At 49.4% G+C, this 15124-nt stretch overlaps 1 protein-coding gene across 1 annotated transcript in view; it reads right to left on the reverse strand.

The window, feature by feature from the left end:
• Positions 1-160: 160 nt before the first annotated feature.
• CRLF3 (cytokine receptor like factor 3) overlaps positions 161-15124 on the reverse strand; it is a 41439-nt gene continuing 26475 nt past the window's right edge. Inside the window, exons 6-8 of the mRNA XM_055131369.1 lie at positions 13955-14087; positions 2896-3008; positions 161-1877 (exon numbers count right to left, since the gene is read on the reverse strand). Of these exons, the coding sequence (XP_054987344.1) occupies positions 1621-1877; positions 2896-3008; positions 13955-14087 (503 nt within the window). The 3' untranslated portion in view covers positions 161-1620. The remainder of the gene's footprint in view (positions 1878-2895; positions 3009-13954; positions 14088-15124) is intronic.

Genomic DNA, 15124 nt, shown 5'->3' on the forward strand with positions numbered 1-15124 from the left:
GCACTCTTCTGTCCAATCTGTTTTGGTTTCATGGGCCAGGGAAATGGCTCAAAGGGCTGGACACAGGCCTAAGTTCAATTCCCAGCACCTATGATCCCTAGCAGGGAGTGACCCATGCCCTGGGTTTCATTTAATCTCACAAAATAAAAAATTACACATATAGAACTCATATTTTTATTTCATTTCAGACAGTTGGACAAGGCATCTACATTCTAGCACATCTTAACATCACCTAAACAAGTGAAAGACAACATATATTTATATATATATATATGTATATATATATATAAGGCAAGGGGAAAGGTCATGATTGTCTAACAGGGACTCTGAGTCCCTAAATAAATTATCTTACAAAAATATCAAACTTGCTTTTCTACTTTTCTCGGTAAAAATGAAAAAAAAATTCACATTTAAAAAAATCTAATGGTGGCTATAGCAGTTAAAATCACCTTTTATAAGCTATGTCCTTTGAATAAATATTTTAAACAAATTTAAACTTTAAAGAAATAGGTCAAGTAATCACCCTATATTTGTTTGGTCCACTAAAGACCACCGGAAAAAACTGACATTAAGCTGGACTCAGCACTGCCCGTGAAGAATGACCTGTGCCCGCCGAGGCTGGCTGTGTGCGTGGGAACCACCAACACTTCGTGCAGCAGCCTTTGCCAAGTAGCTGTACCCCGTGGAGCCCCACTAGCCTGTCATGAATCACTGTAAAAACAAAAGAAAACACTTTACCCCCTTCGACATTTGTTCGGTCAATTTTAAACAACTGCTGGAGCTGGAGAGGTAATACAGTGGGTAAGGCACTTGCCTTAATGCAGCCGACCCAAGTTTGATCCCTGGCACCCCACATGGTCCCCGAGCCCCAGGAGGGGTAATCCCTGAGCACCGCTAGGTGTGGCTACCAAGCTAAACCAAAACTATAAAAATCATGTGTTCAAGACTTCAGAATTACTGAACATGTGATAAAGTCCAACACTGCTTACAAATGCCTAGACACAGCAAACGCAATACTCTGGCTTCTTGCTAGTCTACTCCTGTTTTCTTCTGAAGTCTTACATGGCCCTGGCTCCTTATAAAAATGGAGATTTTTTTTTTTTTTTAAATGCTACATCAAATTTTTCTATTCTAAAATCCAATTTTAAAAAGAAGTGCCCGGGAAGGGTATAGGCTTCTCTGCATCTCTTCACACTCTGTGTGTCAAATTAATTATTATTAAATTGCAATGACCACTGCAAAAAAACGAATAGGACAGTATGATGGTTCTGTCTACAATAACCAAAATAGGGCCAGAGCGACAGTACAGCTGGTAAGGCATTTGCCTTGCACGTGGCCGACCCAGGCTCAATCCCAGGCATCCCATATGGTCCCCTGAGCCCTGCCAAGAGTCACTCCTGAGTGCAGAGCCAGGAAGAACCCCTGAGCATTGCTAAGTGTGACCCCAAGAAAATAAAAAAAGATAACCAAAATATATCCAGTAAACACTTTCCATTTCCATGGCTTAACTGAGAGATGAATCCAAAATCCATTTTAAAATCAATTATCATAGAATTGGGCCGAGGGCAGCTATGGTGAAACCCTGTAAGTCAAAAGTCATCCACTCAAAAATCCAAAAATCTAGAACACCAACACCTTCCATCCAGGATAGAAAAACGAGCATCCAAAGTAAAGTGAACCGCAAGTTTGATCAAGTAACCAATCAAAAACTACTTCTCTGTTATTTGAGCTAATAGTTACTCGAAGTTTGAAGTTTCCACCTTCACTATTATTGATGGACCCTAGAGTCACAGCTTCAATGTCAAATGTGACAGTGGATCCAGAAGTAACTGCAGGCAACTGATTAGTCATCTCTTTTCCGTTTACAAAAACTGCACCTGAAAGGTTAAGGGAAAGAATCATTTACACACGAGCAGTAACTAAGAATGGAAACATTACTTAGGTAACAGCCATTTCCTAATGCAAGATACAGAAACGCTCTGGTGTGGCAACTGAGCAAAGGTAGTATGTTTTCATGTCTTTTTGAATGAGGGGGCCCTCTCTGGCTGTGCACAGAGCATATGTCCTGGCTCCACGCTCAGGGATCACTTCCGGTTGGGCTTGGGGGAGCATATGTGGTGCCGTGGTTGGCTGCGTGCAAGGCAAGCATCCTGCCCATTGTACTAACTTTCCAGCTCCCTTTCAAATTTTTTTTGCTACTTAGTCACAGGAGGCCCAATATTTTAAATAAAGCTAATTAATGATCCCAATCTCAAGTAAGAGGGCTGGAGCGATAAAACAGCAGGGAGGGCATTTGCCTTGCATGCAACTGACCCGGTTTCAATCCTTGGCATTCCATATGGTCCTGAGCACTGCCAGGACTAATTCCCAAATGCAGAGTCAGGAATAATCCCCGAGCACACCCCTGAGCCATTGCCAGTGTGATCCAAAAAGGGGAAAAAAAATTTCTCAAGAAAAAAAAACTTTAATTTTTTTTTTTGGAGAGCAGAGGTATACTTAACGGTGCTGGGAGCTGCTTCTACTGGTGCTCAGGGAACTATGGCATGGCAGGGATCACATGCCAAGTCACACCAAAAGGAAGCAGACATTGTGCCACAGAGCCACATCCCTGGCCCCCAGAACTCTCTTTTTTTCAGAACAGACTATCAGGGCTGGAGCATGAGAACAGCAGGTAGGGTGCTTGCCTTGCACATGATCAACCAGGTTTCAATCTCGGGCATCCCAAAGAGTTTCCAAGCCCCACCAGGAGGGATCTCTTAAGCACAGAGCCAGGAATAAGCACCTCCATGTGCGCCTGCACCCCACCCCACCCCCACAAGGATAAAGGTCGCAACTCCACTGCCTGCCGAAGATGTTGCTACTGGGACAGATTCGAACCCTGCTGTGGAATCTCACCGTTGGTGCTAATGCACACCGCCTGGTCCCGCTGAAGAGACTCATGGCCGTTCCTCTTTTCTGCACACACTCCAATACTGTCTCTTCTGTCTGGCTGCCCGACAGTCTCCACTCTTAAAATCAAGAAGAAAGAGCATTTCATTCTTTCTGTCATTACGAACATGACATCCAACAATTACGAAGCTTAAAAAGAATCATCTCATCAAAACTGCCTTTTCTAAACTGTGGAAGCTCAAAGTGATCAAGCATTTATTATCTAGTGGCACTATTCTCAAAATTAAGTCATTATTTTTCCATGTGTAAGTCATCTCAGTTTGGGCTCGGGATGTAGCGTAGCAGAACGCTGCCTGTGTGAGGCCCTGGGTTCAATCCATAACATCTCGAGAAAGTTAATCCCATTCAACTCATAGAACCCACAAAGCAGGTGGTATTATTATCAAATTAATTTTATATATGAGAAACAGGAACAAAAGAAAAATAGATTGTGTGTGTGTGTGTGTGTGTGTTTGTGTGTGTGTGTGTTGGTGGTGGTGGTGGTGGTAGGCGGGGGGAGGAGGGGCAGGGTTAGATGTCTGGCAATGCTTAGGGGTCATTTCTGGCTCCACTCAGGAATCATTCCTGGCAGGGCTCAGGAGATGCTGGGGATTGAACTCAGTTCAGCTGCCTGCAAAGGAGGTATCTTATTCTCTGGACTATCGCTCCAGCCCCCAAAGCAAGATTGTTTTCAAAGGTGAGTTAGATGACTTGGCACTCAGGGACATGGACTCAGACATTCTAACTCGAGACTACTAGCAATGCTGTGATGGCACATTTCTACTTCTGACTTGAGACAGAAAAAACCAATTAGGCTTGCCACTAAAGTATGACTGCCGGGGCTGGAGCGATAGCACAGCGGGTAGGGTGTTTGCCTTGCACACGGTCGACCCGGGTTCGATTCCCAGCATCCCATATGGTCCCCTGAGTACCGCCAGGAGGGATTGCTGAGTGCAGAGCCAGGAGTAACCCCTGTGCATCGCCAGGTGTGACCCAAAAAGCAAAAAATAAAAATAAATAAAAAATAAAGTATGACTGCCATCACCTACACCTTCAATGTGAGAGTCTGGGCCATGTTTGACTGCTATTAATAAAGAATTGAAAGGCTTTAAGAGATTATTATAGGGGCCAGAGAGATAGTACAGCAGACAGGGCACCGTGTATGGTCACCTGAGCCTGCCTGGAGTAATTCTTGAGTGCACAGAAAAAAAACAAAAATAAAAACAGAAGAATGGAGGCCGGAGCGATAGCACACCGGGTAGGGTGTTTGCCATGCATGCAACTGACCCAGGTTTGATTCCCAGTATCCCATGTGGTCCCCCAAGCACTTCCAGGAGTAATTCCTGAGTGCAGAGCTAGGAGTAACCCCTGAGCATCGCTGGGTGTAACTCAAAAAGAAATAAAAAGATATCTAAGCATTAGTTATGTGGGGATTTTAAAGGGGCTCTTTTTTTTGGGGGGGGGGTCACACCTAGGTGAGCTCAAGGATCACTCCTTGTGGAGCTTGGAACCCTATGGGGTACTGGGGATCAAACCCCATTTGGATGCTCGCAAGGCAATCGCCCTTCCTGCTGTACTTTCTCTCCGGCCTCTAGTTGTATGTTTCAGTCCCAACTTACATACTACGACGTACTCTCAAAATAGGAGCAGATAAATAGGTCAACCCAAATCCCGATTACCAAGCTCCAACTCCTCTGCACCACAGGCCTCTCTGGAGGGAAGAAAGAGTGGATGAGGCGTCTGGTGCTCCCACTTCTGGTGCACATCACTGCTTGACAGCTCGAGGGACAGCATCTGGCGCCCCGAGGGGAGGGACCAGCGGATTCTGGATGCCTGGTGGCCACTGAGTACACAGGGCCACTGAGGGAGTGAGTACAGCGGATAGGAACTTGCTTTGCACACAACCAACACAGGTTTGATCCCCAGCACCCCATAAGGTTTCCCAAGCCCTCCAGGAATGATCCCTGAGCACAGAGCCAGAAGCCCTGAGCACTGCCAGGTGTGGCCCCAAAACCAAAAATAAAAAAATATATTAGGGGCTGGAGTGATAGCACAGCGGGTAGGGCGTTTGCCTTGCACGCGGCCGACCCGGGTTCGAATCCCAGCATCCCATATGGTCCCCTGAGCACCGCCAGGGGTGATTCCTGAGTGCATGAGCCAGGAGTGACCCCTGTGCATCGCCGGGTGTGACCCAAAAAGCAATATATATATATATATATTTTTAAAAAAAAGGGCGGGGGGAATCAGTGGGCTCTGTAGAGAACATGCAGTATCGAGAGAAGACACAAGAGGGAGCCAGGCAGCACAACCTCCTGAAAACCAGCCAGGTTTTCTGACAGAAATCACAGCACACAGGCCTGTGGGAAGTCACCACTGCCCTACAAAGGTTCCAGAGGGGCAGGGGGCCTATGGCTGGGCTCCTCTGTAAGGGCATTCTGCTTATGAAGCCAGGCTCTCAGAGTGGAAGGGAGACCAATTTCTCAAAAGTATAGATCCCAGCACAAGACTACAGGAAAGGGAGAGGGGCCAGAGCGACAGCACAGTGAAAGGAGCAGGCCTTGCACTCGGCTGATCTAGGTTCGATCCCTGGCATCCCACAGGGTCCCCCAAGCACTGCCAGGAGTGACTCCTGAGTGCAGAGCCAGTAGTAATACCTGAGCACTGCTGGGTGTGACCCAAAATAGAACAAAACAAAAACAGGAGAACATACCCGCAACCCTAACAAAACAGGTCTCCTGAAATTATTTTACCTTTGGGGCCACACCTGGAAATGCTCAGGGCTTACTCCTGGCTCTGCACTCAACAATTATTCCCTGGGCGGGGGAGCCCAGCCGGCCTGGAGCCAGGGTGCAGGGGGCACGGCTGGCAGACCTGGGACCTGACTGTCGTGCGGGGCGCAGGAGAGCTGTGGCTGAGGGGCAGCGGCCTTGGCCAGCCCGCAGTGATCCTCGTACTGGCCAGTCACTCATCCTAACAGACCACGTGGAGTCAGACACCACACAGTCAATGACAATCTTGTGGGTCTTTTCATCGGGGGCCTCGCCAACACCTCTTGGGAGAACAGCGCAGGGACCACTGCCCCATCTTGCAGCAGAGAACATCTAAGGCTCAGAGTCCAGAAAGGTTTTGCCTAAGGACAGGCAGGTGGGGATGGCCACTTGGTCCCAGATCCCAATGCATCAAAAGCAGGCTCGGCCTGGCTATCAGAGGAGCGGCCCAGTCAGGGGAGGGGGGCCAGGGACCGGCCTTGGCTCTGGCCTGCTGGGCATGCTTTCGCTGTGCTCTGCTTGGAAAGATCAGCCCCTTCCTGTACCCGTCCAGTTCAGAGCTACAAGTATTCTGAAGCCACGTCATGGATATACTTGCACGTAAGGAAAACCCAAAGTCAAAGCACCTGTTGGCCGAGTGGAGAAGGCCAAGCAGAAAACAGCCCAACAGATTAACGGCCATGATCTAGAGACACAAATAAAGCTCGGAAGAAAGCAACAATCTGCAGAGACAACTCTGGACACCATCCAGGCTGAACCTCATATCCGGGATAGCTTGGAGGGGGTGAGTGGAGGGACTCACCCACCCCAACAGCACCCCAGCAGCCCAAAACCCCAGGACTCCATAGCCTCCATGCTTGCGGCCTGTCTCCACAGGCTCAGCCGAGCCTCCTCCATGAATCTGCTGAGAAACTCAGGTCTGTGGGTTTTGTGACCAAAATATCCAGACTCGCATGGCGTGGGAAATGGGCAACCTGCCCCCACCTCCCACCTCCCTGTTCTTCCTTCCTGGAGCCTGGCAGTCACGCCCACCCGCTGCCACAGGCGCCATGTAAGCTCACTAACAGCCATGATCCAGAGACTCACAAATAAATCTTGGAAGAGAAAGAGTGTGACATGCTGCAGAGATGCCTCCGTACCCCTAAGTCACCATCCAGTTAAAAACTTAACTCCAGCTATATCAAACCATTTAAAATTTTAGAATTTCTGGAGCACGCGGCTGCATTCATGCTACACCACTGCCATACCAGGAATAGCACACCACACTGGATGGGTGTAAAGTAGAAGGTAACTGAGCTCAATTAAAAAAATAGATATAGGGGCTGGAGTGATAGCACAGCGGGTAGGGCGTTTGCCTTGCACGCGGCCGACCCGGGTTCGAATCCCAGCATCCCATATGGTCCTCTGAGCACCGCCAGGGGTGATTCCTGAGTGCATGAGCCAAAAGTGACCCCTGTGCATTGCTGGGTGTGACCCAAAAAGCAAAATAAAAAAAAAGATATATATTAACAGACATATGTGTGTATATATATACATATATATGTATGTGTGCTTACATAAAAATATATGTAAATATTATATATATGGGCTGGAGCGATAGCACAGCGGTAGGGCGTTCACCTTTCACGCGGCCGACCTGTGTTCGATTCCTCTGCCCCTCTCAGAGAGCCCAGCAAGCTACCAAGAGTATCGTGCCTGCACGGCAGAGCCTGGCAAGCTACCCGTGTGTATTGGATATGCCAAAAACAGTAACAATAAGTCTCTCAATGAGAGACGTTACTGGTGCCCGCTCGAGCAAATCGATGAGCAACGAGATGACAGTGACACTGATTATCTATATAAATATGTAAAGATTTATATATATAAGCACACGAGGCTCAACTTGTAACAGCATGTTCGTAATCTCTTATATAAGGGCTTAACGGCTCTGGGCTGAGATAGAACAATCTTCACACACTTTCTTATAAGCAAACTTTGATCATCTTTAGTGGATTAGTCATAACAAGCAATACAAAATAAATTATTTAGTTCCTGCTTTTGGGGTAGGCTTGGGTAGTGGTGGGGAAAATGCAAAATATTGGTGGTGGGAAGATGGTGCTGGAATGTTAAATGCAATCAATTATTGTGAACACTTTTATAAAAATAAAATTAAAATTAAAAGAAAGAACAAAGACAGCCCAACAGGAGCTGAAGCACAAAGAGCGGAGATCTGGGCCCTCAGCAGTGCTGAGGGAGCAGAGGCAGCAGCTGAGGCCTGTAAGGGATGGAGCCTCGATGAACTAGACGTGGAGAAATTGACATTACTCCCAAAACTGGATCGGTCTTAGCTTGTTTGTCGCTTCTGCTATAGTGATATCTCCAAATTGGCCAAGTGCCTGCAGAAAAGGATGGTCTTATTCTAAGAGAGTAGGGTTGTTTTTTTTTTTTTTTTCCTTTTTGGGTCACTCCTGGCTCTGCACTCAGGAATTACCCCTGGCGGCACTCATATGGGATATGGGATGCTGGGAATCGAACCCGGGTCAGCCGAGTGCAAGGCAAACAAATGCCCTACCCGCTGTGCTATTGCTCGAGCCCTGAGCAGATTTTTTAAAAAAACATTTTCATGTTACCTGAGGCGGGGAAAACTGGTGTTTCTTGTGAAATTAAATCTCTGAAAATACAAAGTTAGTGAAAATGAGGAAGTAAGAAAGGGAGGGAGGGAGGGAAGGAGGGAGAGAGGGCGGGAGGGAGGGAGGGAGGGAGGGAGGGAGGGAGGGAGGGAGGAAGGAAGGAAGGAAGGAAGGAAGGAAGGAAGGAAGGAAGGAAGGAAGGAAGGAAGGAAGGAAGGAAGGAAGGAAGGAAGGAAGGAAGGAAGGATTCCCAGCAGTGCTGGGGGGACCATATGGGATGGTGGCAATGAAACCTGGGTGAGCTGAGTGCAAGGGCAGTGCCCTACCTGCTGTCTTCTCTCCAGCCCCTCAATACTTTGCTTTTCTTAAAAATTAAAAAGACATGGGGCTGGAGCAATAGCATAGCGGGTAGGGCATTTGCCTTGCATGCGGCTGACCCGGGTTCGATTCACAGCATCCCATATCGTCCCCTGAGCACCACCAGGGATGGTTCCTGAGTGCAGAGCCAGGAGTAACCCCTGAGCATCACCAGGTGTGACCCAAAAAGAAAAAAAAAATTAAAAAGACATGCTAATATTACTCATTCCAAGTAGCAGATATTATCGTATTGAACAATGAAGAATCTTAAGCTGGCTTTGATCCCAGAAATGAACCTCGAAACCACTGACGTTCCCTGGGTAATCAGGGCATCCTGGCGATTCTCAGGGCCTCGGGGCCCCTCCTGACAGCTTGTGCTAATGAGATGACTCAGGGAGCCCCTCCCTAGAAGGTTTCTGATAACAAGGTGACTCAGGAGGGGTGCACCCTGAGAGAGCAATCATGTCATTAAAGGGCTGGGGCTTGGAGTCTAACACTCACAGCCACCCTTTCCGGGGAGTATGTGGAGTGAGTCCATCAACCCCAAGTCCAGGAAGCACCCTGGGCCGTAACGATCACAGGGGCAGCTCAAGTCAGATCTGTGTCCTGAGAACAAGGCTGTCTTCCTGGCTGGGATGTCCAGGCCTCTGCCCTCTGTACCTCTCCTCTGGGGTGGGCATGGGGGCGGGGGTGTCCCTGCACTGTAAAGAAACCAGACTTGGGGCTGGAGCGATAGCACAGCAGGTAGGGTGTTTGCCTTGCACGCGGCCAGACCAGGTTCAATTCCCAGCATCTCATATGGTCCTCCGGGCACCGCCAGGAGTAATTCCTGAGTGCATGAGCCAGGAGTAACCCCTGTGCATTGCTGGGTGTGACCCAAAAAGAAAAAAAAAAGGAAAAGAAAAAAGAAACCAGATTTTCTAGTGTGGCCAACTTCCCTAGGTTCCGTGAGCTAATCAAAGAGATCAGAGAAGCTGAGGCTGGCGGCTGGAGGGCCCCGATGGACGGCCACTGTGGGGAGAGCAAGTGAGTGACCCGCAGATCCCTGGAGACAGCACAGGAGGCGGTGGCCCTCTGGGAGAGCATTGTGCTTCAGCTGGACACGCTGCGCTTTCCCAGCAATTAAACTTTCAGTTCGCATAACTCACCCAAATATAATTTCTCTTTTATTCTGGGTGGGGGGACCCAAGCAGAGCTCAGGGGGGCCCAAAGGTCACTCCTGGCGGGCCCAGAGCTTAGGGCTGATTGGGCACAGCAGTGCTGGGAGATATTGGCTTGAGGGTGCTGCGGCGGGGGGAGAGGAACACCATGCAGCGCCAGGAATCGCACCTAGGACCCCACACACACTAAGCGCTGAGCTGCATCCCCAGCTTTCGGTGCCTGATTAATCACTCAATCTCCACCGACTTTCTCTGTGTGGACTCCTCTGCTGCTGCTGCTGTCATTATCAGCCCGCCCGAGAAGCAATCCGAGGGGTAAGGAATTTCTCAGCGCCTGGACACTGTCCTCTGAGCAGGGCAACAAAGGAAGGGGACCCCAGAGGCTGGCTGCCAAGTCACTTTGTCTCTCTCTAGACTTTTGTTTCGTATCTGCAGAGAAAGACAGTAACCTCCTAAACGACAGGGACCAAGAAAGGCTGCTGAAAGGAAGCACGCCGGAAGAAAGGAAGCACTAGAGAAGGAAAAGACAAGAAAAGGGTTTGAAAAAAACAAACAACAACAATGAGGTCAGGAAGTGTGGGGAGCAGGAGAGCTGGCGGGTTGCACAGGAAATGGGGGGGGAGGTACAGGCCTGGGAGGAGAGGCCTGGGCAGACCAGGGCACTAGGGCCAGCCAGGAGCAGCTCTGGGGGGCTTCAGCAGCCCAACACTGACACTCCCACAGGCCCAGGGCGCAGAGTGAAGCCCACCTATGGGCGGGCCTTCAAAGCTGGATTCTGTCTTACAGGGGGGCCTCACAGCTGGATCCCATCTACTGTTGGGGGCTCACAATTGGATCCAGTCTATGTGGGCCCTCTCAGCTAGAACCGGTCTACGTGGGCCTTTGGAGCTGAATTCTGTCTATGTGGGCGCTCACAGCTGGATCCCATCTCTGTGGGCCCTCACAGCTGGATCTGGTCTATGCAGGGGCCCTCAGAGCTGTGTCTCCTTCACCCCCTCCCTCTTCCTGGGAGAGTCCCCTGCTGCTCACATCTCCTGACTTTGGTCCTGATGCCTGAAATTCCTTAAACAAGGAGAGAAAACATCTCATTCCACAGTCAAATGGGAAATAAACAACGAAACTGCCAAGGGTCCGTCTATTTTGATAACACCTAGCTTAGGGCGAGGGCGGTAGTTCAAAGAGATGAAGTGCATGCATGTATGAGGGAGTCCAGGGTTCAAAACCCGGCAACACACGGTCCTGAACATTGCCAGGAGGAAGTCTAGGACTGCTGGGTACAGCCCTCCCAAAATGGACAAAGACAATAACAACAATTAGCCTAAGGTTCACTTTTAATCAGCTGGCTAAGCGGAGGCTGGGGCCCACCTGGACATTTCCAGAGAGGGGGAAGTTGGCAATTTGTTACGGCCATAAGTGTCAGGCTACACATAACACATGGACAGTAAGTAAATTTAATTTAATCCAGACAAATAGCACATGGGTAAGGCACCTGTCTTACACACAGCCAACCTGAGCTCGATCTCGCACCTCATATGGTCCCCTGAGCCCAACAGGTGTGATTCCCTGAGCGCAGAGCCAGGAGTAAGTCCCAAGAACCAACGCATAGGTGCCCCCCACAGAAAAAAAAAATTCCAAAAAAATGTTCAAACTGGGGCTGGAGTGATAGCACAGTGGGTAGGGCGTTTGTCTTGCACGCAGCCAACCCGGGTTCGATTCCCGGTATCCCATATGGCCCCTGAGCACCGCCAGGGGTGATTCCTGAGTGCATGAGCCAGGAGAAACCCCTGTGCATTGCCGGTATGACTCAAAAAAAAAAAAAAAAAAGAATGTTTAAACTATTTTTATACTTCCCAATGTCTTAATAAGTTCTTATTGAGTCGTTTAGAAGAGAAGCCTAACTAGGCAGTGCATCCCGGTCAACGGCCTTCGTGGGGTCGGGAACACATTAGGGCACCATTATGGGACAAAAGTTACCGAGGAGGGGGGCCGGAGCGATAGCACAGCGGGTAGGGCGTTTGCCTTGCACGCGGCCGACCCAGGTTCGATCCTCGGCATCCCATATGGTCCCCCAAGCACCGCCAGGAGTAATTCCTGAGTGTAAAGCCAGGAGTAACCCCTGAGCATCGCTGGGTTGTGACCCAAAAAGCAAAAAAAAAAAAAAAAAAGTTACCGAGGAGGGAAAAGTAAAAGAGCCAAAGAGAGGAGCAGAGATAGCAGCTCCGACGTTGATCAGAATAATGGTTACACTCTCTCAAAACAAAAGGCACCGCCAGGTGGGAGAGGGCTCGAAGCACTGGCCTTGCACGCAGCCGACCTCCGCTCAACCCCCAGCAAGGCCAGGAATGAGCTCCGGAGTAGCCCTGAGCAGCGCCAGGGGCGGCTGGAGGGTAAGGTCACAGACTGGACTCAGAGCGCTGGGATTCCGGGCTAAGTTCACTTGGAATCTGCATTCCTCACACGGGTACCCGGAGCCCCGGGAGAGCGCTCTCAGGGCTGGGGTGCATGCTCTGCATATGGCGCCTGACACGGAATCACTGAGCACAAAGCCGGTGTAAACGGATCACCACCAGCCAGAGCCTCAAGACAAAGCCAAAATACAGCGGGCAACGATACCTCGTCCACTGAAATGTTCTGAGAACCCATAAGTTAAGAGGAGTGGACTGCTTAGAACACTACCTGGCACATGGTTAAATGCATGGTTAAATTCTATCTAAGTACTCATAGTGATTATCATTACTGAGATTACTTTTTTTTTTTTTTTTTTTGATGGGGAGATGGGGTTTGGAGCTCCTGGAGCTGTTCAGGGCCTACGCTGGGCTCTGCGCTCAGAGATCACGTCCAACAGTGGTCAGGGGGCCGGGTGGCACTGAGCACCTCCTGCATGCTAAGCAAACACTCCAGTCCTTTATGTCTCTCATGGGACCGGAGCAATAGTACAGTAGGCATTCGCCTTGCATGTGGCTGATCAGGGTTCGACCCCCAACATCCCATAGGATCCCCAGAGCACTGACAGGAATAATTTCTGATTTGCACAGCCAGGAGTAACCCCTGAGCATCACCGGGTGTGACCCCAAAAGCAAAAATAAATAAAACTGTCTCTCAGGCCCCTGGTGATTATTCTTAAGGTCTGAAGTACCTGAAATCGGCCCCCAGCACAGAGGGCGCCATTCTCGGAGGCTTCCAGGGAGCACATTTGTGAGTGAGGGGCAAAGGCAGAGAAGTCCCACTACCATTCAGGGAATAACTCGCGTCAGTGCTACTTCTCTGGCTGGCTGGTATTTTTCTCTTGGCATATTACAAAGGATGAGACGATGTAAAAGATGAGGGAAAGCATAAGCTGGTGCACTCGGGGGGCGGGTGGGGACCACGGCAACACTGACTTGCTGAAGCTTTCTGGGAACGCTGACACAACAAGAACCTAAGAAAAGAATCCAGAGAAACCCATGATCTGAGCAGGAGAGGCAGCACAGTGGGAAGGGCGCTGGCCTTGGATTCAGCCCACCCGAGTCTGAGCCCTGATACCCCACATGGTCCCCCAAGCTCCGCCAGGAGACATCCCTGAGTACAGAACCAAGAGTCAGCCCTGAACACAGCCAGTTGTGGTCCAAAAGTGGAAAGAGAAAGACCAACTAATGAGCACTCCGTATTGTGTACTGCACAATCAAGACGTTCTGTACACAATATCTCAGTTCAATCTTCATAACAGGCCTGTTAGTACAGAGGATAAAACTGAAGCAAAGGAAAAAAATATCAAGAAATCACCACATGCTGACCATTGGTAATAGAATAAATTCAGAATTTTTTATTTTAATGTCAGAAATTGAACCCGGGGCCTGTGCTGTGCCATAAAGTCACATTCCTGACCCTTTGGACTATTTTTATTGGACATTTGTATTTTAGGCTCACACTCAGCGGTGCTCAGGGGTCACTGCTGGTGGGCTTAGAGGGACCACAGGGGATGGCAGGGGTCGAGCCCAGGTGAGCCGTGTGCAAGGCAAGTGCCATCCCCGCCTTGCTATTGCTCCGGCCCCTGGACTACCTTTAATTCACCGCTCACCTAAGCATGCTTACTGCACTCTATGCACTTCATTAGAATAGGAGAGGCTCAACGGACACTTTAGCATTGACTTGCCTGAAAGTTAAGGTCTGCCCGCAGAAGTAAGTCGGAGCGCTGGAGTAGAGAACCCCTGACGATTCCGAGTCGTTCCGGAGGGCTATGTTTCTTCGGCTGCTCAGACTGTAGCCCTCAAAGCCAGTGGTCCACTCTTTTTTAGAAAGCAAAGACATGTAAAGTTGTTGTAATCGTCAATAGAGATATGTCAAGCACAACTTGGTCCCTGTGGTCAGATGCATCCCTTGTATGTGAAGGGACCCAAGTCCAAATGCCAGGGTGCCCTGTAGCCCCCGTAAGTCCTGCAGGCTGTCGCCCTAAAGGCTGCTAAACTGTCCTTGGGGCCCCCAGCTGTCCAGACTGCAGCCAACACCGCACCCCTCTGCCTGAGCAAGGAGCCAGCTGGCAGGTACCCCCCACCAAGAGCCGTCCAGAGTGGGCCCAGGCTCCCTGAGCACTGCCTGAAAGGCTCCGCAAAAAGGACAAAGAACAAAAACTTTAAAATAGAATAGATATGCTGAGGGGCCACGGGCAAGGAAGTAGCCAGTGACAGGGCGTTATGGCTAATCCCACAAATAAGCAAGACTTGTCGATTTCTGCAGAATTTTGTTTCTGGGCAGCAGTAGGAAGACACACCCATTAGTGCTGGCTTGGGGGACCTGGGCTCCCTCATGCAAACAAGGGCTCCAACCCTTTGAGCCCATCTCCCTGGCCCTCTGCACAGTTGTGAATGTGTGACCCAGTGCTACCTGGGTATCTGACAAAATCAAGATAAAAACATAGGGCTGGAGCAACAGTACAGTGGGTAGGGCGTTTGCCTTGCATGTGGCTGACCTGAGTTCAATCCCTGGCATCCCATATGGTCCCCCAGGCACTACCTGAGTGCAGAGCCAGGAGTAACCCCTGAGCATCACTGGGTATGATCCTCCCCGCAAAAAAAGCATAATTGGTTAAGCGTATTACAACCTAATTATGTGCACTGGTGAAGGGACGGGTGTTTGAGCATTATGTAACTGAGACTTAAGTCTGAAAGCTTTGTAACTTTCCACATGGTGATTCAATTAAAAAATAAAAGCACAAATCTCTCAGTAGAGTAATACAGAAGAATCAATTCCAAATCATAACTCTTTCAAGGATAAAGGCCTCTCAAAGCCAGCATGTGCCTCAAACAGAAGAGCATGGGAGAGACAG

The sequence above is a fragment of the Sorex araneus genome, chromosome 3, assembly GCF_027595985.1.
Source record: "Sorex araneus isolate mSorAra2 chromosome 3, mSorAra2.pri, whole genome shotgun sequence".
Lineage (NCBI taxonomy): Eukaryota > Metazoa > Chordata > Mammalia > Eulipotyphla > Soricidae > Sorex > Sorex araneus.